At 45.9% G+C, this 21,075-nt stretch overlaps 1 protein-coding gene across 3 annotated transcripts in view; it reads right to left on the reverse strand.

The window, feature by feature from the left end:
• Positions 1 to 13,218, reverse strand: part of UBE2E3 (ubiquitin conjugating enzyme E2 E3) — a 132,453-nt gene extending 119,235 nt beyond the window's left edge. Inside the window, exons 1-3 of one of the 3 annotated variants that reach the window (XM_048483691.1) lie at positions 12,728 to 13,218; positions 11,069 to 11,271; positions 8,643 to 8,693 (exon numbers count right to left, since the gene is read on the reverse strand). In XM_048483691.1, coding sequence (XP_048339648.1) covers positions 8,643 to 8,693; positions 11,069 to 11,271; positions 12,728 to 12,874 — 401 coding nt within the window. In that variant the 5' untranslated portion in view covers positions 12,875 to 13,218. Of the gene's footprint in view, positions 1 to 8,642; positions 8,694 to 11,068; positions 11,272 to 11,899; positions 11,923 to 12,073; positions 12,556 to 12,727 lie in introns of those variants that run through there. The other 2 variants (XM_048483692.1, XM_048483693.1) reach the window with 2 other exon arrangements.
• Between the last annotated feature and the right edge of the window lie 7,857 nt (positions 13,219 to 21,075).

Raw genomic sequence — 21,075 nt, forward strand, 5'->3', positions numbered from 1 at the left:
CAGGCTGGTGAGATTGCACCTGTTTTATCCTTGTAAGTAAAGAGGCCAGCAATGGAGCCACCATTCTATGTTGAATAGCTCTGGAGGCAGTGCATTTGGGCCTGAGGATTTGCACAACGTGAGTTCATTGACTCATACCCTAACTTCCTCCGTGGTGACCCGTAGCCATTCAGGCATATCCTGAGGTTGGACTCGATCTTGGACTATTGACCTATCCCCATCAGCAGTAAATAGCTTTTGGAAATGTAAATACCACACATGTGTGGGAATGCTAGAGATGGGGTTAATACTCGGACGCAAATCGCCAGATATTACTGCCCAAAATTTCCTAGAATTATTTGATAATGTAGCCTGAATAAGAGTGTTCCAGTGGGAAATTATGCTTTTAAGTTTGTTAACTTTGATTAATTGGAGTAGCTGTTTCCTAAGTACAAAATATTTATCAAGCAGATTGACCCCATTCCTCTTTCTAAAGGCGAAGTAGATCTCCCGTATCTGGTGCTTCAGTGCTACACATTCCCCATCAAGAATCCAGCACTAAATCGTCTAGCCCAGTGGTGGCGAACCTTTGGCACTCCAGATGTTATGGACTACAATTCCCATCAGCCCCTGCCAGCATGGTCAATTGGCGATGCTGGCTAGGGCTGATGGGAATTGTAGTCCATAACATCTGGAGTGCCAAAGGTTCGCCACCACGGGCTCTAGCCTGCCCCCGTGGGCACTCACCACAAAGGGAGGGGGGGTGGCGACCTCAGCGATCATCAATATTAAGTCTGCCAGTCCGATGAGGGGGATGCAGCCCGAATTATTTCTTGCCAAATTTTGATGCCAGCAGGCGAGTGCAGTAGATCCTGCACCCTTAGTTCCATTTTATCAAACCATACAATTTTGGGCCAAGCCATTTCTTCTATTGAATCAGAATCCATCAAAGTGTGTTTTGTCAGTTCAGACTAGCCATGGCTATCCAGGGTCTCCAACAGAGCTCTTCCACATCATTTACTGTCTGGTCCTTTTTAACTGAAAATGCTGGGGATTAAACCTGGGACCTTCTGAATGCAAAGAACAAGCTCTTCCACTGAGTCACAATCTCTCCGCCTAACACTATTCACTTCAAATTACTACTTGGGTTTCTTTTCAACAAAGAACAGGTCATCCGCGCCTTCTCTCTCTCCCCTCCCCTTCCATGTTGCTGTAGGAGTGTGGAAACACATCTGGTTCACTAGATAAGCCTCCGCCACTCAGGTGGAGGAGTGGGGAATCTGGTTTTCCAGATTAGAATCCACCCGCTCTTATCCACTATACCAGTGGTGGCGAACCTTTGGCACTCCAGATGTTATGGACTACAATTCCCATCAGCCCCTTCCAGCATGGCCAATTGGTCATCCTGGCAGGGGCTGATGGGAATTGTAGCCCATAACATCTGGAGTGCCAAAGGTTCTCCACCACGGCACTATACCATGCTGGCTCTCTTTAGATGTTAATTGTCACGTCACCATTACTACACATACAAACACACAATTATCATTTTCAAATTTTATATGGTCAACAATATATTTAAAACATCTTATGTGTACATCTTTTTTTAAATGCACCATACAAAGAAACACTTTATCTCCAAGGTGTAGCACAGCATAGAAATCTGGTGAACTATCAGGAATCATTATATAAGATCATGAAGTTGGTACACACTCCAAACAGAAGCTCAGAAGATACTGTGGAAACCACCCTCTAATAAAAAATGTAACGGGGAAAGTGCATCTATGAACAGATAATTGCAGCTCTAACTAAGCAAACCAACCAGCTCAGAGAGGTAGCCATGCTAGTCTTTGTAGGAAAACAAAATACAAGTTGACCAGCACCTAGATCAGTGGTTTTCAACCTGTGGGTCGGGATTCCTTTGGGGGTCGAATGACCCTTTCACAAGGGTTGCCTAAGACTCTCTGCATCAGTGTTCTCCATCTGTAAAATGGATAAATGTTAGGGTTGGGGGTCACCACAACATGAGGAACTGTATTAAAGGGTCGCGGCATTAGGAAGGCTCAACAGATACACGGAAGCCAAATTACCGACAAATCCCTGAATATTTACATTTGTCGGATAAAAGGTGTTAAATTCAATTGTATTAAGTAGCAAGCAGTGATGTTTGTAATGTCATGGTGAACCTGGAAAGCTAACATTTGTTGCATGGTAAATTATCTCCAATTACGTTTACCAGAGGCAGAGTTCTAATTATACATATAAACAAAACAGCCGTACAGCAACCCCTTAAAGAAACTCAATCATTTCCTTTACACATTTGTTATCATTTTGGCACCAGAACAAGTCAAGCTTCCCTTTTTTCACCATTTGTGATTACTTTTACTATTTGCCTCTTGGTTGGACAATGAAAAAAACATCAATCTTGGCACACTCTAAGTGAAGGCAATAAGAATCCCAGAAATGCAGCGACTTTTAAACAAGAAGGGAGGCAGAGAAAGAAAGATGGGCTTGTCTGTTCGAAATAGGAACATGCTTTTTCAAGACATGACTCAAAATTCCTCATGCTGGTTTTTTTTTAGTCTAGATGAAGTTCTTAATGACATCATTTTTAAAAATCCCACTGTTATTTGGTAAGACTTTGAACTATCCAATAGAGTTTGCTTTAGATGCTCATTGTCACCATCAAGAAAAACACGGAAAATTTAAAAACCATCACAGAAATTTGCGACCAGTTTATTTTTTAAAATGTTTATATCACATATGACAACTGATAACATGAATTTTATGACCGGCTATTGATTAGCTGTGCCAAAGAAGTTTACAATAAAAGGTGAGACAAGAGCTTTTTATCGGGAGCTTTAAATTCATCTCATTTTCACAATCTTAAGCAGGTCTACTCAGAATCCTACTCAGGTCTATTCAGGGGGGCTTACTTCCAGGAAAGTGTTCTTAGAACTGCACGGCTGGCTTGAATCCCTAGTGGTAACTACTAAATGCAAGGCAGAAAGATGAGAAAGGCATTGTAAAATCAAATGCAAATTCTATTCAAATGTAGCTTTGCATTCAATCTACAGAGGGATCACATGCAAAATTTTACCTGTTTCACTTGCAAGAACGACCACAGCCCCGCTACACATTGGTGTGGGTCAGAGACACCAAAATGGTGTATAGTCGTCCCTTCCACTTTCCCGACTGTAGTTTCGGTATGACTGCAGGTCGGCATGAGAAAGTACTGTAACTGGGAATTTTAATGACATAACTGTTTAATAAAATAAATGAACCGCTGCAATTTTTCCCCCCTTAAAATTAAATTTGTAGTAAAAGAACTGCAGCTCACAGTGTGTCTGCAGCAACCTCTCACGTGACATCTTGAAGTGATCTTACAGTTATCTTTGTGTTTTGAGTTTTACGCAGTTTTCCAGATCATCCGGGGGGACCGCCCCCCTAACCCCTGCAAGGTGGAAGGGACGACTGTATTGTAATGGTCAAGATGATGGGATGGGAGCCAAAATATTCTCAGTCCCAATCTCATATCAGCTGCAAACTCAACACTTAGGCTTCAGCAAGCTACTAACCTCTGAAACTCAGCTTGTCGCCAGCAAGACTAGGAATACGATGATTCGACCATAGTAAAACGGCGTGGCTGCTACAAGAATGAATGCGAGCTCTTTGAACTTTTCCACTGCGTTATATAAATGCTAAGCACATCTATTTTTATCTTCCGCAACATACTTTCGAAGCAGAGAATAATTCACAAATGGCATCCACAAGTGAAAATTGCGGCTTTTGCCCAAAATGCACATCAGAAAGGAGTACCCCCAGCCATTACTCCTGTGTACTTTGCAAGCAAAAACAGCTATTTGGACACAAGTATCTTTCTTAAGTGATGCTTTGCACATATATTTATGTGCCTGGGAACTAGCTTCTGGGGGCAAAATGCAGTTCATGAAATGGCTCTTAAAAGCATGTAGGAATACTTGCTGCTGCAAAACTGTACTGAACTCTAACATGCAAGAAAGGATGCTAATCCCTAACCAAGCAGCCCTCATTAACACACATCCAATTTACTGGAGACAGAAAATGCCTTTTGCTTCTCTCTCATCTTACACACGGGGAACAAGATACACTTTTTTTCAAATCCCCAATTTAACACAACAGTCTAATTGCCTCTTAAGCACGGTGTGATTACAAAGTTATTTTGGGAAGAGGAAGTATTCTGGGTAGGGTTGTCAACTAGGGACTGGGAAATTCGTGGAGGTTGGAGGATGAAGCCTGGGGAAGGCAGGATTCGAAGAGGGAAGGGAACTCAATGGGTCTAATGCCCCTCAGTCCACTCATTTTTCCGTCTAGAGCTGGGGTGTCCAACTCTGGCGCTTCAGATGTTCATGGACTACAATTCGCATCAGACCCTGCTGGCAATTGGCCATGCTAGCAGGGGTTGATGGGAATTGTAGTCCATAACATCTGAGGCACCAGAGTTGGACACCCCTGGCCAGTGGTGGGATCCAAAAATTTTAGTAACAGGTTCCCATGGTGGTGGGATTCAAACTGTGGCACAGCGCCAATGGGGCTGGGCGGGACACGGCAGGGGAATGGCCGGGCATTCCCAGGGCGGGGCATTCCTGGGAGGGGCTGTGGCAAGGACGCAGCCGCTGCGCCAGTCCTTGGGCGGGAAACGAATGCACGCAGGCACAGGCTGCCACGCACGCCGGTGCACCTCCTGCTAGACTGCTTCAAGTTCTGCGCGCTACTGCTGAGAGGAGGGGTGTAACTAAGGCAAAAATCACATCGCAAAATCACCAATTAGTAACGCCCGCTTGGCACACACAAATAATTAGTAACCTACTCTCGGGAACCTGTGAGAACCTGCTGGATCCCACCTCTGCCCCTGGCCTAGAGGAATTGAACTCTGCAGTCTGTAACTTAGCAGTAATTCTGCAAGAGCCCCAGTCTTGGCCTGGAATCTGACCACCCTAATGGTATGCCATCAATTTATTTATTCACTTCATTGAACCCTCATCTTCACCCCAATAAGAACCCAAACAGGTTTACACCATTCTCCTCTTCTGCATTTTATCCTCCCAGCTTTTTCTGCACCCTTTTCCCCATCCCAAACATTGGATATATGATGGGATGTGGTGATGATGGATCTCAGGGTTTTGAATACCTGATCAGTTGCCATCTTTATTGCTTTATTGTGTTTCACTAGTTAATGTTTTAAGTATTTTACTGAAACTGTATATGTTGAATGTCTTAAGATAATGTGCTTAAAAACCTGGCTGTAGCTGGGAAAGTGTGGAGCATTAAATTTAAAAAACTAAATTCAACAACAACAACAAAATTTAGGCTACGTTTGCGTGACTGGCCCAAGGTCACCCATCAAGCTTCCATGGAAGCGGGGATTCATACTTGCCTTTCCCAGATCCTAATCCGATGCGCCACGCACTACAGGAAAAATCAGAAACTTCACAAAGAACACTAGAACAAGAGTCTACTGTTTCAGTGAGACGCTTTCATCTCTACTGGCCTTTCAACTACTACCAGAAACCAGAAATGCCCCGTTACGTGTGGCAGTCAAGTTGCTAGAGTTGATGATGAATCTATCCAACTCCAAAATGACACTAAGAAACGACAGCCATCGCTAAGAATCTGGATAGAGGAAGGACTGCCATGTCCCAAGGACCCTCGGGTTGCCAGCTCTGGGTTGGGGAACACCTGGAGGTTTTCGGGGTGGAGTCTGAGAAGGGTGGGGTTTGGAGAAGGGAGGGACTTCAGCGGGGTATAATGCCCACAGCCCACCTTCCAAAGTGGCTATATTCTCCACCTGAATTGATCTCTCTTGCCTGGAGAGCAGTTTTTTTCTAGTCACAAGCCTTTATTGGCATAAAATAAACATACAAAATCAGCATACAAAATTTGCCCATTATTGCTCACAATTATAGACACTGGTACTAAAATACTAAATACTAAAATATATACATGGTCCTGGAGAGCAGTTGTAATCCCAGGAGATTTCTAGCCACCACCATGAGGTTGGGAACCTCTATTTGCCACCTTAACCTGGGCACATGAATAGAGAATGTATTTACATAATCTCCAGCCTTCTTAGCTGCCCCAAGGAAAGGGAAAGCGACAGCCCAGGTGAAGCAGCGAGTCTTCGGCTGGTCTTGGGGAACTGACCTGCCTCACCCTGCAGCCTTCTGTACAGCCCATTCTGTCTGTGCCAGGCAAAGAGACAAATTCCTGTACCCGTCCTGATCTCCTGGCATGAGCAGCAGATTACTGGAGGGCAAAGCTCAGCCTCTCCCTTTGCGCCAAGCTCTGAAAATATTCAGAGGCAATCAGAGTCCCTCCTGATCTAAGTGCCTGCCAAAATGTGTAGACTTCAGAGGACCAGTTTGCTCTCTTACCCTCCAAGATATCTTTTCAAAAAAGGAAACGAAAAGGAGATCCTCTACTGATTACTCACTCATCTCTAGCTCTTTCCTTGTTTTCTTTAAAAACGGCTACGGTTTTAAGTGGATTGCAAAAAAACCTCTTACAATCAAAACAGTGAAGGAGAACAGTTGCTAAATATGTTAATTACCACCATCCTTTATTTTTTTGTGAGCATTTTCTAAACAATGGTGTTAAAGTGGCTCGCCTCGCTCCGAGACCAAATAGCATTCATACTGCCCTGCTCAAAGTCCAGCCCTGGACGGCCAGCCTAGCCCAGACCGATCGCATCAAAGTTTGGAAGCTAATCAGGGCCAGCCCTTTGAATGGGAGACATCCAAGGAAATCCAGGCTCACAACACAAAAGCAGGCAGCGGCAAACTACCTGCATTAATCTCTCGCCCTGAAAACCCAATGATGGGTCACCATAAGTCAGCTGCAACGTCACGGTGCTTTCCTTCAAGGACTCAAAAAGCTTCCAAACGTAAGTGTCCTGTGGCAGAACCCCCCACCCCATGTCACTGCTTGGGGTCACCTGTCCCCCCAGAACAGCATTTTGCAGGGATCACTGGGCCACAGAAGGAAGGGAAGAGGCAAAAAAGTTCTGTTCCATAGATGGAAAATTTAGTCTGCATCCAACCCACAACAAACAAGTAGGATTCCAAGTATGCAGCACAATGGGGTACAGACCAAAAGACCAAGAGAGGGTAGGCAGAAGAAGCTACCACTGTCTTATATCACTATTTATCAGTGAATCTAAAACCAACAGGAGCAATTTTCAAATTGCTGATTGGGACCCGCGAGCTCTGCGATCCCGACACGCACCCCTGCAAAGTTGCATGATGAAAATTATTCCCGTGTCGTCAGGGGGAAAGCTGAGGACTTGTTTAATAGTAGCTTGCTGAAAGACCTAGCCGTGCAACCGAAGCTCGTGTGCATCTGAAGTCCAGTAGACAGCTCCCGGCCCAGCACTAGTCTCAAGGGAAAAGGGGATTTTGTGGTGGGGGGGGGGGGGCTTACACAATCTGTCTTCACAACTCCAGCACAAGCAATTTGAGACCGTTTACAAGAGAGCCGTGCCAGGAGTCTCAGAATGCTGCTTGACCTTCCCTGCGGAAATCATTCTCTCTCTGGTTTTTTTTTTAATCAAAGTTGCTTCTAGCTTCGTTCTTCAGAACAGGTAGGAAAAGGTGGTAACAATTACCTTTCTACTGAATCACTTTAGAACATATAACAACAACCACAAGCGGCCAGACATCGACAGCTTTTCCCCCAGAATCCAATTAAACTGCAACCTGTCCCGGAGAATCACGCTATCCCCCCACATGAGAAACGCTTTCAACATGACGGCCACTGTAAACAGCAACATCTTGCAAACAGAAATACCATGAACAACATCATATTCAGTCTGAGCAAGAGTTAATTGAGGTGTCGCACATAGCCCAGGATAGCAGCATTTAAAATTCCAGCGCTGAATATTTTACAACCTGTCATGGTTCCTTCCTAATACATTGGCACCGCAACCGATGTGTTTTTCAACAAGTTTAGAACATAGATCAAGTCTGCAGAACCGTGCTTTTCGCTTTTGTACCGTTCATAAACTTTTCGTTTTAAAAAAAGAGAGAGTGAATAACCCATTTGATGTTGACACATCGTTTTCCCCCCTTCTTAAAAGGGCCATCTCTCCCAGACCCATAAAGCTGTATTTTCTGTTTGTTTTACAATGAATGGGCTTATCACGATTCACCCGTCTACCCAGAAGACAAACTCCAAACTGCAAAACTGGTAACTTCCTTTCAGAAAACAGGGATATCATCCAAAGAATGGCAGGGGAATAAACACTGTTCCGCTTACACAAACAAATACACAATTTCACACGCCTCAATAACTCTTCAGATAATGCGACTCAACTTTAATAACTATTTAGTGTCTCTCCAACATGACACTTGTCAACAAAGGTTACTCTTCCCAGCTGACGCAACAGCTCCTCTGTGTAACTGACAATCAAGAGCTTCATGGTACGATCTATCAAAACATCTCGCTACACATGTTCCATTTGCCTGACACAATTCCTGCTTCATCATAAATCTACTTCCAAACAGCACACAACCACCGCATCTGCGACGCTGAGCCACCCTCCATTCAAATTAACTCTCCCCCAGCCCCGCTACTGGTATCCCCACATTTTACAAGTTCACTTTTGTTTGCTTGTATTTTTTTTAACATACCTGCAGTTAGGAGGTGGATCCAGGGTAATTTCAGCTAGCTCCTTCTGAATCCTGTTGGCAAAATGAGAACAGACACAAAGCATTTGAGTCTACGGAACAAATCAGGGAATTACACTGCCCTCTACCACCATGCAGTTAAATGCAAGATTGGTTTTCCCTTCAGTAGTGCTAACATGGCTGCTTCCTCTTTGTTCTCAGAGGCATAACCCAAATCCCAGAACAGAGAAACTTTGCAGTTTTCCTGCCCCTTCAGCTGTTACGGTAAACAGACAGAACATTTACACCTCCGCATGGCAGGAATCCCCCAAGAGTCCTCTGAAAAGCGAGTTTGAGGGATTCCCAGGCACTTTTTCTCAGATAATTTTTCATTTTAATCTTATATGCAAATGAGGCCAGGAAAAGTGGGGGGGGAGGAAATGCAAGTACATTTGAGAATGACTTTACACCAGCATTACTGTGTTGTAGCCAAGGCGGTTAGATAGTAAACAACAGACACGTTTTTTTGGCAACATTTTAACTGCTGCTGATAGTGAGTTTCAGCAATTCAGTCAACCTTGGTAAATGTGCCACCAGGTAACTCGAATTAAAGCTACAGATAACTTCACTTTTATTTCTCCTGTTTCTCTCTTTCCTCTAAGCCCATGAAACATTTTTATTTGCCCAGGATCTTGCTGAATAAAACAAACACCAATCTACCCATGAAAACTCCAGCCCCCGTGAACTGCAGTTATAAAGATGTCAGTATCTAAAGAGAACACATTTCATTAGTTTTGTAACAGTTTAACAGAAGTTATTCCCACCCAAACCATAAAAAGAGGTTTTGCTTCTACAACAATGTGAGGGATTTGCTGATAAATCTACAAAACTCGGAACGATTCATTGTTTGTCAACAGACGCTTCCTGACAATGACAAATTGCCCTAGATGTAATTTAGATACTCGGGAGTTGTTCGCTACAAGAATTTACACAAGATGTCAAGCTAAACAGCACATGGAAATAAGATTTTACAAGATCAAATATGATGTCAGAAGACAGACTCAGGGGACCAAAATATATCTCAGCAGCAAAATATGTAGTACGAGAACTTTGCAAACAATTGCTGAAAGTTATGTTAAATACAGGAGACATTCTCCCAAAAAGTCACACAGGCTAACTATTGCTCTAAGCAAAACATCTACTAAAAAGAACCTTTTTCAAGCCTCCGTTCCAACATGATTTTCAGTTTTTTTAAAAAATAAAAGCTAACATGCCCTTCATACTGCTAAATATAGGGTCCCACTGATAGCATACCCCCCACTGAAACTGCATTACGTCCTGAAATATTTCTGTTATCACTTGTCGAATAAGTTACTGGATAATGTAATGTGAATTCCCAGCTAAAAGTGAACTTCAGGAAAAGGATTTCATAGTTATCTCAAAAGGACACCGAGATCAGGGCATTTTCCGTTGGCCCAATTCATGCGTCTGTGCAAGAAAATTAACAGTGCATGTTTTCTTAAAATCCAAACTGACAGGGAAAAAATGTATGCAGATACTGACACAGAACCCATTGAGGAAACCCCATGAAAGCTTTCTGAAGTTTCTGTAATTTGAAATGCCAAAAGTCATTTGCCTCGACTTACAGGCTACACTGAGGTGGCAGACACTCAAGTTAACCTCTCTATCAACATTTCAACCACACACGCAAAAACTCCATTACGTTCCTGTCTGCATTTACATACACTGATGTGTACTGAAGTTCCACAACAAAGCAAACATCACCCCTGTGAAGAATTCTTCTTTGACAGGATCCAACAAAGGCTAATTAACAAATGCAACCAAAAGACGAATTCTCCCATTCTCAACCACACCTCTATCCATATGCATTACCAAAACAGAAAGGTGGAGAACTCAAGAATGTAGATCCAGGTGTTCCCCCAAATGAATCATCTCGGACGGCATCCCAATGCCGACATGGAATAAAATGCTGATTGATAGGACCAAAAATCCCTGAACGGATCCAAGCAAAGTCAGCATGCGGCAAAGCGGTCACGTGACTGGTTTTCCCACAGGCCCCAACTTGCAACCCACTTCAGTTCACACCCACTCATGCCACGGGAGCATAAGAATCTGGATTTGACCCCAACCGCTTGCGACACAGTGCCGCACTATAGCTTGGATCCCTTCAGACCATATCCTGGATCATATCGACTCGTCCATGCCTCGGAAACAGCTCGCCAACGACTGACTTTCAAAAAAATCTATGGGGAAGAGACATCACAACTGATGGATTCACATCTCCAGCAGGAGAAAAAAAATTATGACGTCATTCCAACAGTGAGTACCGTTTCCAAGTTTGCTGGGGGTTTTTTTACACGTGTCCTCCCCTATCAACAGGCACGAAAAACAACCTATGTATATATATATTGGATTTCAGGGATTATTACCTTTTAGCACTAGTGGATAGCTTAGCAGTAGTTTTGCTGGAGATTTTAGTATTTTTCTTCTGTTGGCCTCCAGAAGGTTTCCTTTCTTCTTGCTCTTCTGGCTCGGGAGCCGGCGGGTCCCTCTGATCCGCATCTGAGCTGCCACTGCTGGTACTTGGACTTTCGTCATCTGATCTTTGCCTGTCACTGGACATCTTGGGAAACTTTTTTTTTTAAAATGTGGGAAAGAGAAGGGGAGGGGACCCAAGACAAAGAAAGTCAATTAACTCCAGTAATTCTACTGCCTGTCACCTCCGAGCCAAATTCTGGCCCCCTTAAAACGGATCATGATCTTCTCTAGGTGGTGCAAAGAAAACAGAAAAGAGGATAACCGAAACAGAATCACAGTCCGAGGCTACGGAACAATAGTTCCAACGTTTCTTTAGAAGATTAAGATCCGTTTTAATTTTTTCCCCTTTTTTACAAATCCCATTCACGTTCTCCCCCACCCCCAGTTCCTCAGACAGTGCGTCAATTGTCTACTTTGTTCAAAGGCTCGAGATAGATTTAGCAGAGTACTCAGACCAGGAGCATTAATAACTTATGACACGTTGTAAATAGCACCGCTCGCCAAAAATGGTGGGTTTTTGGAAAGTCACTAATACCCTGTAGATATTTACACTGGGGGGAAGGGGTCAAGGGAGTCACACCCCTCCTCTTCTCCACCCCCATCCCCCACCCATATTGCCAATAACAACAATCGCGATCCCAATTGAGGGCCAAAAAGCCCCCTGACACCCCCTCCCCTTTTGTATTTAAAGGGCTGGAGAGGATTTGCTATTTCAGACGCGCCTGCTTTTCTCCCCATCTAGAAACCAGCGAGCCCGGTTCTAGTCCCAAGGCCGACCAGCATCCACAACAACAAAAATTGCACTTGGCCACCCTCAAACAGGCTGGAAAAGGGGGAGGGAGAGAAGCGGGGGGGGGGGAGAGGAAGAGAGAGGAGAAGCATAATTCAAACTGCACCTTCCGCAAAGCTTGCAACGCCACCGAGTCTTGATCAGTTTCCACAAAACAGACCGACATGTTTTAATATGGGGGGGAGGGAACCCCCTCCAGAAAAAAAAAAGGGAAAAATAGGTCTCTACATCCAGGAAGGATCCAAAGGACGGACAGATCGCTTGAGATAAATTAGGGGGAGGAGGGTTAAAAAAGAAAAAGAGAGAGAGAGATGATCCCCGTAGGAAATTGCAGCAGGTCAAAAAATGCAGCTTTGCTCTCTCTCTCTCTCTCTCTCTCTCACACACACACACACACACACACAGAGTCGCCTTCCCCCGCGTCGTCCCCCCCCCCGCGGCTTTGTGGGGAGATCCGAGCTCCCAGCCTAGAGGGTTATGGAGGGGGCTGTTGTGGCAGGAAGCTTCCCACCACCCCCACCGGCGCTGCTGTGCGAGTGTGTGTGTGTGTGTGTGTGTGCGTGTGTGCACACCAAGTGAGGCGTGAACTCAGTCCCGGCTCTCCCGGCCAGGCAGCCAGCGCTGCAAACAAGAACAAAGCTCCCTCTACCAATCTCCCCCCCCCCTCTCCCTCCCTCCTCCTCTCGCCTCCTCCCCCCCCCCCCCCCGCTCGCCCAGGCTCCTGCTGCAAGAAGCCACCAAACCCGTTTCTCCTTTTTACCTTCGCCGGGCGTCCTGTCCCGATGGTAGATCGGAGGGGGGAGGGAGGGAGGGAGGGAAGGGGAGAAAACGTCCTTGGAGGGGATGCGAGCGGCCGGGGGGGAATCGAGCAGCGGAGGAGGCTCCGTGGCCGGGCAGTGTGGAACATTGAGAGTCGGAGCGGGGGGGTGGGGAGCGAGGGGGGGTTGCGAGAGAAAGGGGAGGCGCAGTGCGGCCGGGCGGCCGGAGGGTGGCGCTGCAGAGGCCGCCTCCCCCCCTCCCCTTCCACCAACCTCCCTCCGAGCGAGCTCCCGCGGCGGGGCAGGGGGGGTAACGCGAGGTTTTCTCTTCTGTCTCTCGCGGCCCCCCACCCGATAGAACGAGGCAAGGATCGAACGTTCCGCCCCCTGGTGTCTTCGCATTCGGTTTCGGAACGTTGCAGTCAGCAAAGTTCCAAACCGGGGGGAGGGGGGGTGTTCGCTCGCTCCCTTTTTTTCCCCCCTCGCCTAGGCAAAGCGCGCCCCCCTGCGGGCTGGGGCGCGCGCACGCGCTCTCTTTACCTTTGCAGGGTGCGTGCTTTCCCCAGTGTTGGCCAAGGACAAAGAGTTTCTGCCTGTGCGGAGACCGCGGTCTCCCCCCCCACCCCCAGTTTGCACCCCAGGTTCTCGCTTAGGCAATGCTTGACGCACCTCATTTTTAAACCCCCACCCCCGGTTCTTCGTGTGTTGGCAGCAGCCACTCAAGGGGGGAGGGGGTATTTGCATCGCGGGGAGGGGGCGGTCAGGGAGTGCGGAAATAGTGAATCCGCTGGTATGAGCTGCCTGCATTGGTGTGGGGCGGCTCTGCTCGAAGTCCTCTCTTCGAAGCAAGTGGAGGGGGGCAGGTTAGTCCCTAGACTTAATCCGCAGTTGATGCTGGGGGGATGGACAGGATCCACCAGGCAAGTCCCCGAGGACCGCGAGCAAAAGACTCCCAGTCCCAACCTGGCCTGCCCCCTTCGCACTTCTCTTTATAACTAGCGGCTTTACGAACCAAAGCCTGACCCCAGTAGACACCCTAGCTGGAAAGACTGATGAAGGCTTGCAAAGTTGGTGTTATTTGTTTGATGTGCAAATTTGAAAAATAGGGGCACCTCTTTCTGTTATTGTTTTAATTCGGACCCAGATGTCTCTTTTTAAAATTACAAAGGAGTTTTGTGGCACCTTAAAGACTTAACTAAGTTTGGGTTCTAGCAGAACCATTTGTGAACTGGAGCCACAGGTGTCCCAGTATAACCCTAATATCACCAGTAGTTTTGAAATTTGCTTCTAGACAAGTCTGGCCAGTTGTCTGCAAGGGGAAGAACATCAACCCCCCCCCCCCTATTTAAATCCGTTCCTAATGTGTCTCAACAAAATACTTTTCCAGAGTTTGAAACCAAACCCAGTTTCCATCCCCAGAGGGTATGTTTGTTTCTTCTCCTCACCCTCAAGGATCCATATTTAGGCCGTGGCTTCTGCAGCTGAAATAAATGTTGGCGACGGGCAAGGGGCCTTGGATGGGAGACCACCAAGGAAGTCCAGGGTCGCTACGGAGAGGCAGGCAATGGCAAACCACCTTTGAATGTCTTGCCTTGAGAACTTTATTCGGTTGCCATAAGTTGGCTGTCTACTTGATGGCCCTTTCCACCACTGATGACACAAAGAATATTTGAAACCATGGAGATGATAGGTGAGTTTGGCTATGGTCTTCCCTCAAGAGTAATTTATCTGGGCCTAATACAAACTGGTCATGTAGCCTCTGTGCCTCCATTCCATCTCATGAATTGTGCAAGGAAAGAAACCCCCCATATTTTAATCTCTGGTCTGTCATACCAACTGGTTGGGTGCTCTTGGAGCAGCCTGACTTCTGTACATAAGTGCTGTCAAGACGCAACTGACTTAAAGCGACCCTAGCAAGGGGTTTTCAAGTCAAGAGATGAGCAGAGGTAGTTTGTCATTGCCTTCCTCTGCAGAATCTTCCTTGGTGGTCTGCCATCCAAGTACCCATCCTGTATACCAAGCCACCTTTCCTCCCTTACCTATCTTTACAGATAGATAACAATATTAACAGCTGCCTGTTTGTGTGCTTTCTGTCTTGTGGCTTGGGAAGGCCGAGAAACCTTGAGAAGGCCCAGAAAGCTGCCACACTTTTCTCATTCTGCAAACTATGTAAAAAAGAATTATGAAAGAGGATATTTTTTATAAAGGTAATAAACCTGTGTTATAATGGAATAGTCCAAAAAAGATACTTCATTCTGGCCCACTTCGCACAGGTAGTATAATGCCCTTTCAATCCACTTTCAGTGCACTTTGCAGCTGAATTTTATTGTGTGGAACAGCAAAATCCACAAACAGTTGTAAAAGTGCATTATTCTGCACGTGTGGAAGAGGCCTAAATGAATCAGACTGTGGACCATCTCATGTATTATCTGTTGTCAGCGGCCCTTTCCGCACAAATCCTGAAAAAGTTTGTAAAACGTTTTCAACCCCCTCCCCCACCTTTACCACAATGCGTGTCTGCACTCACACCCTCAGAACGATTCCCGGCTGCCATTTTGTGATTCCTCCCATGTTGTTTCAGTATGTAGTCCAATCCATGCTTCCATGCTTCACAGCAGGGTGCTGCAATCCTCTGCGGCTTCTACAGTTCATCTGTCGAAGATTAGCCCCTCAAAAATGAAGAAACTCTGCTGAAAAACAGATGAGCGGGAACAGAGAGTGAGCTCACAAAATTGCACTGAGGAGGGAATTCCCCGGAAGGCAGCAAGGCATGGGAAAGATCTTAAAGACACTGCACAGGCAGATGAAGCTGTTTTGAAAACGTTTCAACTGAAGAAGAAGTTTTAAAAAGGCGTTCATTTAAAATGTTTTGAGGCTGTAACCGGTGGTGGGATTCAGCAGGTTTGCATCACTTCGGAAAACCGGTTGTTAAAATGGTGCTTGTAAATAACCAGTTGTTAAATTATTTGAATCCCACCACTGACTGTAACTAAATCTCTAGGGCTAAATACAATGCAGAACTCCACAGATGAAACATTTTATTTCCTGCCTCAAAACATTAAAGTGTCTGTGTGGAAAAGGCCTGTATTATCCTTTTCTCTGCATTGTTTTCTGTTTGTGTTCTGTCTTGGTAGACATGCCACCTCTGATACTTTTTTGCTTTTTGTGTTGTTTCAAAATACTGTCATCCTGGTTCTTTAGATGCCTCATCCTACTGGTTGCATCCACTTACGCTGTGTAATCCACCTTGAATCTCAGTAAGAAAAGCAGACAATAAATAAAAATAAATAATAAATGCATCTATCTTCCAGGGTTGGTTTGAGGATCAAAATGATGGAGAAGCGATTGATATAAGCTGTATTGGAGAGATAGGCAGGGTATAAACGGAGCAGATAAACACATACAATGAAATAAGTAGACCCTATAATGGGTTAGTAGCTTCCACAACGGTCTGTGGTAAAATATATTCATTGTGTGTATGTGCAGACACACATACGCAAATACCCTGTTTCCCCTAATATAAGACATCCCCGAAAAATAAGACATAGTAGAGGTTTTGCTGAAGTGCGAAATATAAGGCATCCCCCGAAAGTAAGACATAGCAAAGTTTTTGTTTGGAAGCATGCCCGACGAACAGAACACAGGAAAAATAAGACATCCCCTGAAAATAAGACATGGCACATCTTTGGGAGCAAAAATTAATATAAGACACTGTCTTATATTCGGGGAAACACGGTATCCATTCCAGCTTATGATTCTTATACAGCACCGCTGTTTGGTTTCCCAGCCCAACATACTAGAATCAAATGAAAATGCAAGGAAGCGGTGCTTCCTAGACTGGGATTTCTGGTTTCACTCACCCCTCTAAACTGTCCACTGGTGGTGTTAACTTTTTTCACCAATCCAGTGCCTGGTGCTGTATCTGCCACATTATGGCTTCCTTCCTCAGTTTGCTCTCTCTCATTCTGCCTTCCCTGCTCTTCCCTGCTAGGGCTGTACATCCAGAAATAGCCAAACCAAAAATAAAAGCCATCTTGGGTTTTATCAGGTTTATTTTCAGCCAAAAAAAAAATGCCCAAAATTTAAGGGAGGCAAAAAACCGTCCCGAAAAATGCCAGATTTTTCCACATGGGCTTGGAGATGGAAGGCAGCAGAGAGCTGAGTAGTAGTAGTAGTAGTAGTAGTAGTAGTAGAAGAAGAAGAAGAAGAGTTTGAATTTATATCCCCCCTTTCTCTCCTATAGGAGACTCAAAGGGGCTTACAATCTCCTTGCCCTTCCCCCCTCACAACAAATACCCTGTGAGGTAGATGGGGCTGAGAGAGCTCCAAGAAGCTGTGACTAGCCCAAGGTCACCCAGCTGGCGTGTGTGGGAGTGCACAGGCTAATCTGAATTCCCCAGAGAAACCTCCACAGCTCAAGTGGCAGAGCTGGGAATCAAACCCGGTTCCTCCAGATTAGAATGCACCTGCTCTTAACCACTACACCACTGCTGCTCCCTGACATTCAACTTTGCAGCACCACCTCCAAAGTCCAGGTGGATGTCGGAGGCAGCAGAAGTGCAGAGTTGAATGCTGGGCTTGGCTTTAGCTCTACAGCTTGGGATTTTTCAAAGTCAGGTTTAAAAAAATCTGGAAAATTTCAAAAAGTTAAAAAAAATCAAACCCCCCTTACCAATATGGGTTATATTGGTAAGGGGGGTTTGATCTTTTTTAACTTTTTAAAAAAAATTCTGGGTTTTAAAAATCCAAACCAAAAAATATCCTCCTGTGCCCTCCCGACGCCCCAAAAATAGTGCACTACCCTATTCCCAGCTGTATAAGCACTCCTGGCTCCAGGTTTTTGGGGCGCCTGAGCTGACAAGGCCCAGGGCCGCCATCTGGCCACCACCAAAGCCCCTTGAGCCTTCCTTTCCACTACACACTCATGCATTTTCCTGCTTGCACACTCTTCTTCTGCTTGCACACTCTTCTGCTCCACTCTCTGCACCATCTGCAAGCCTTTTCTGGGCAGCACTGACCACTGTACACATCTGGGAGTGCTGCTGTCATTGATACCACCACGCACCATTCACATGCTCTTCCTCAACTAGGCTGGACAGTTGGGGGACGTGTGGATGGGTGTCAGCACCAGAGGGTCCCACCAAGAGTCCTGGGCCCCGACAATCGCCCTACATTGGATTATGTTGACGCCGGCCATGCACGTCCAACACAGTTAGAAAAATGCAAGACTGTAAAATCCAACAAGCATCGCCTTATTATAACTTAAACTGTGGTGTGGGTGGAGCCGTTGAGGCAGGTGGATTGAGCCTTACCTGTTCCAAGGCCGTTCGTAGGGGGATTTTTAGAGAAACTGCAAATTGCACTTGATTTTCATTCGTTTTAAACTATGAGATTGGATTGTTTTAGAGAGGTTACTGGTTTTATGTCATGTGGTTATTATGTTAACTCCTCAGATCCCAAAGGGGGAGGGGTGGTCTAAAAGTTTAATAAAAATAAACAGTAATTTCTCAAAAAAAAGAAAGAAAAATGTAAAGCAAATAAATAAATAAATACAAATGAGAGAATCCCAGGGTTCAGCGCAAATATTCTCCTTTCCAGACCTGCCTGGCAGTATTTTCTGTTAGGTTTATTTACAGTGTGTATACACAGAGATTAAGTGGCTACCCTTTTATAACAATCTCTACCCTGTTTCCCCGAATATAAGACATCCCCTGAAAATAAGACGTAGCCGAGGTTTTGCTGAAGTGCGAAATATAAGGCATTCCCCGAAAGTAAGTCGTAGCAAAGTTTTTGTTTGGAAGCATGCCCGATGAACAGAACACAGAAAAATAAGACATCCATTGAAAATAAGACATAGCGCATCTTTGGGAGCAAAAATTAATATAAGACACTGTCTTATTTTCGGGGAAACACGGTATGTACCTGAATAAGGAATTCCAAGCGCCAATTCCCTCATGGCCCCACTATGTATAATCTTTAAGTGACTGTGTGCAGGATTCAGTCATGACTTTCTTTGCTTCTCATCAACCAGTGCACACAATTGACATCATGGTGTAGTGGTTAAGAGCAGGTGCGCTCTAATCTGGAGAACTGAGTGTGATTCCCCGCTCTGCCACATTACCTGTGGAGGCTTATCTGGTGAATCAGATTAGCTTGTGCACTCCTACACATGCCAGCTGGGTAACCTTGGGCTAGTCACAGGTTTTTTTGGAGCTCTCTCAGCCCCACCCACCTCACAGGGTGTTTGTTGTGGAGGGGGGAGGAGTTTGTAAGCCCCTTTGAGTCTCTTTCAGGAGAGAAAGGGGGGATATAAATTCAAACTCTTCTTCTTCTTCACATTAGCCAAAAGGCCAAGAAGGATGTTTTCTGTGAACCACAGCAGACTCATTTAAACCATCCATCGCTTCTTTGTGGTGGAAGAATCATGCATGCAAGGCATTTGTGCATACAAACACTGACACTTTCATTCACACTGATGGTTCTACATATGGGAGGGAAGGGACTTCAGTGGGATATTACGGCGTACAGCAAGGCTGTCAAATGTGTGCCCCAGGGGCTGAGTCCAGCACCTCGAGAGGGCATATCAGGCCTGTGAGTTAGCTAAGGGAAAAGAAATCCTTGCTCCCTATCTGGTGAGTCCACCTTGCCAGTCCTGGTACCCATCTCACCCAACTACCAATCTAGCCTGGTAAATCTGCAGTGGGCTGGCCAGTCTAGGCACCCACCCAACCCTTCTCCCGAACTGGCCTGGTAAATCCACTGTGGACTGGCCAGTCTAGGCACCCATCCAACCCTTCTCCCGAACTGGCCAGCCAAGAGTGTTGCAGGCTTGCCAATCTAGCCGCACACCTCACTCTGCTCCCGATCTGGCCTGCCAACCCTGCTATGAGCTGGCCAGTCCTAGCAGCCAACCCCCTGCTCACAATTTGACTTAGAAGCCAACACTACCACCACCCAAGCCTGGTCCAACCAAGTCACATTTATGTCATATCCAGTTCTTGTGACAAACGGGTTTGACACCCCACCCCCACCCCGCCAAAGCAGCCATTTTCTCCTGGGGGAAGTGATATCTCAGTCTGGGGTCAGTTGTAATTTCAGGAGATCTCCAACACACCCCACGTCCCGAGATTGGGACCCCTAAAATGTGAGTGGAGGAGGGTTATGTGGGCTCATGGGCATCACCACGTGTATATCATGTGTAAATTGTTCCCAAGCAATTCCAACCACGTATCCTTGCTGGCCGTGATTCAGAGTCATTGCACTTCGCTAGGTGTTATCACCTCTGTGAAAAAACTACTGTTGTTCGTGTCCTAGATGGAAGTAGCAATATGGCCAAAGCTTGTGTTCCCCAACATCAGAACATGGGTTTTGGCAGCTCTGGCTGCTCCCTTTCAATGCAAAATTGAGTGTTAACACCCCCTTGTTCTTGACTGGTTCATCTTCACACTTCTGCAGATGCCCCAGGTTTGCGATGGTCTTAGAAGGCTAGGCCAATGGGTAGCCTGAGTTACTACAACAAAATGCACCTGGGCATGCCCAGCCAACATTTTGTAGAAAACACCTCCAGGGATGGGAGAGAGGCTGTCCCTGCCTACCCATTGGCTGGAACAACCTGGCTGCCACCAGAAACACCTACTGCAGCTTGGAGGAACTGATGAGGGAAGGGAGTTGTTGAGGTTGACCTTGAGAAACCCTCAGTGCTCCCAATTATCTCATTAAGAGCCCATGATTTTTTCTGAACTCGGAGTAGGACTGGTGGAGAGGAGGCAGTGAGTTATTTGGCCAGTTTTTTGGCCAGTGGACACTTTCCACTGTCCTGTGCCCAGCTGGAAATCAGAGCAGCGTGTCTATCTCTGGAAGGTCACTGGAGAGGAAGCTATCTCCTGACCTCCTCAAGTCTGACTAGTGGTGACCTTATTGGGTTTTCAAGGCAAAAGACATTCAGAGGTGGTTTGTCATTGCCTGGCTTTGTGTAGTGACCAGAGGCGTAGCTGGACCAGAGTGCGTCCGGTGCGCACTCTGTGTTTTTCGCTCCCCCCTCTGTGGCACCCTGCCCCTCCCCCCCCCCCCCCCCACTTACCTTACTTCAGTCCGGAAAAGCGGCTTGTTCCCTTCAGGCTGAAAACGGCCTGGAGGGAACTACACTTCCCATGAGACCTTGGGACTCACAAGGTCTCCTGGGAAATTTACCGTATATACTCGTGCATAAGTCGAGTTTTTCAGGACATTTTTTGTCCTGAAAAAGCCCCCCTCGACTTATACACAAGTCAGCTGTATTTTAAAAAATATTTTAGGGTTTTTACTTTGTCAGCCACCAGGGGGCACAGTTTTTAGGCTAGTGGCACCAAAA

This window comes from Sphaerodactylus townsendi, linkage group LG02 (genome assembly GCF_021028975.2).
Source record: "Sphaerodactylus townsendi isolate TG3544 linkage group LG02, MPM_Stown_v2.3, whole genome shotgun sequence".
Classification (NCBI taxonomy): Eukaryota; Metazoa; Chordata; class Lepidosauria; order Squamata; family Sphaerodactylidae; genus Sphaerodactylus; species Sphaerodactylus townsendi.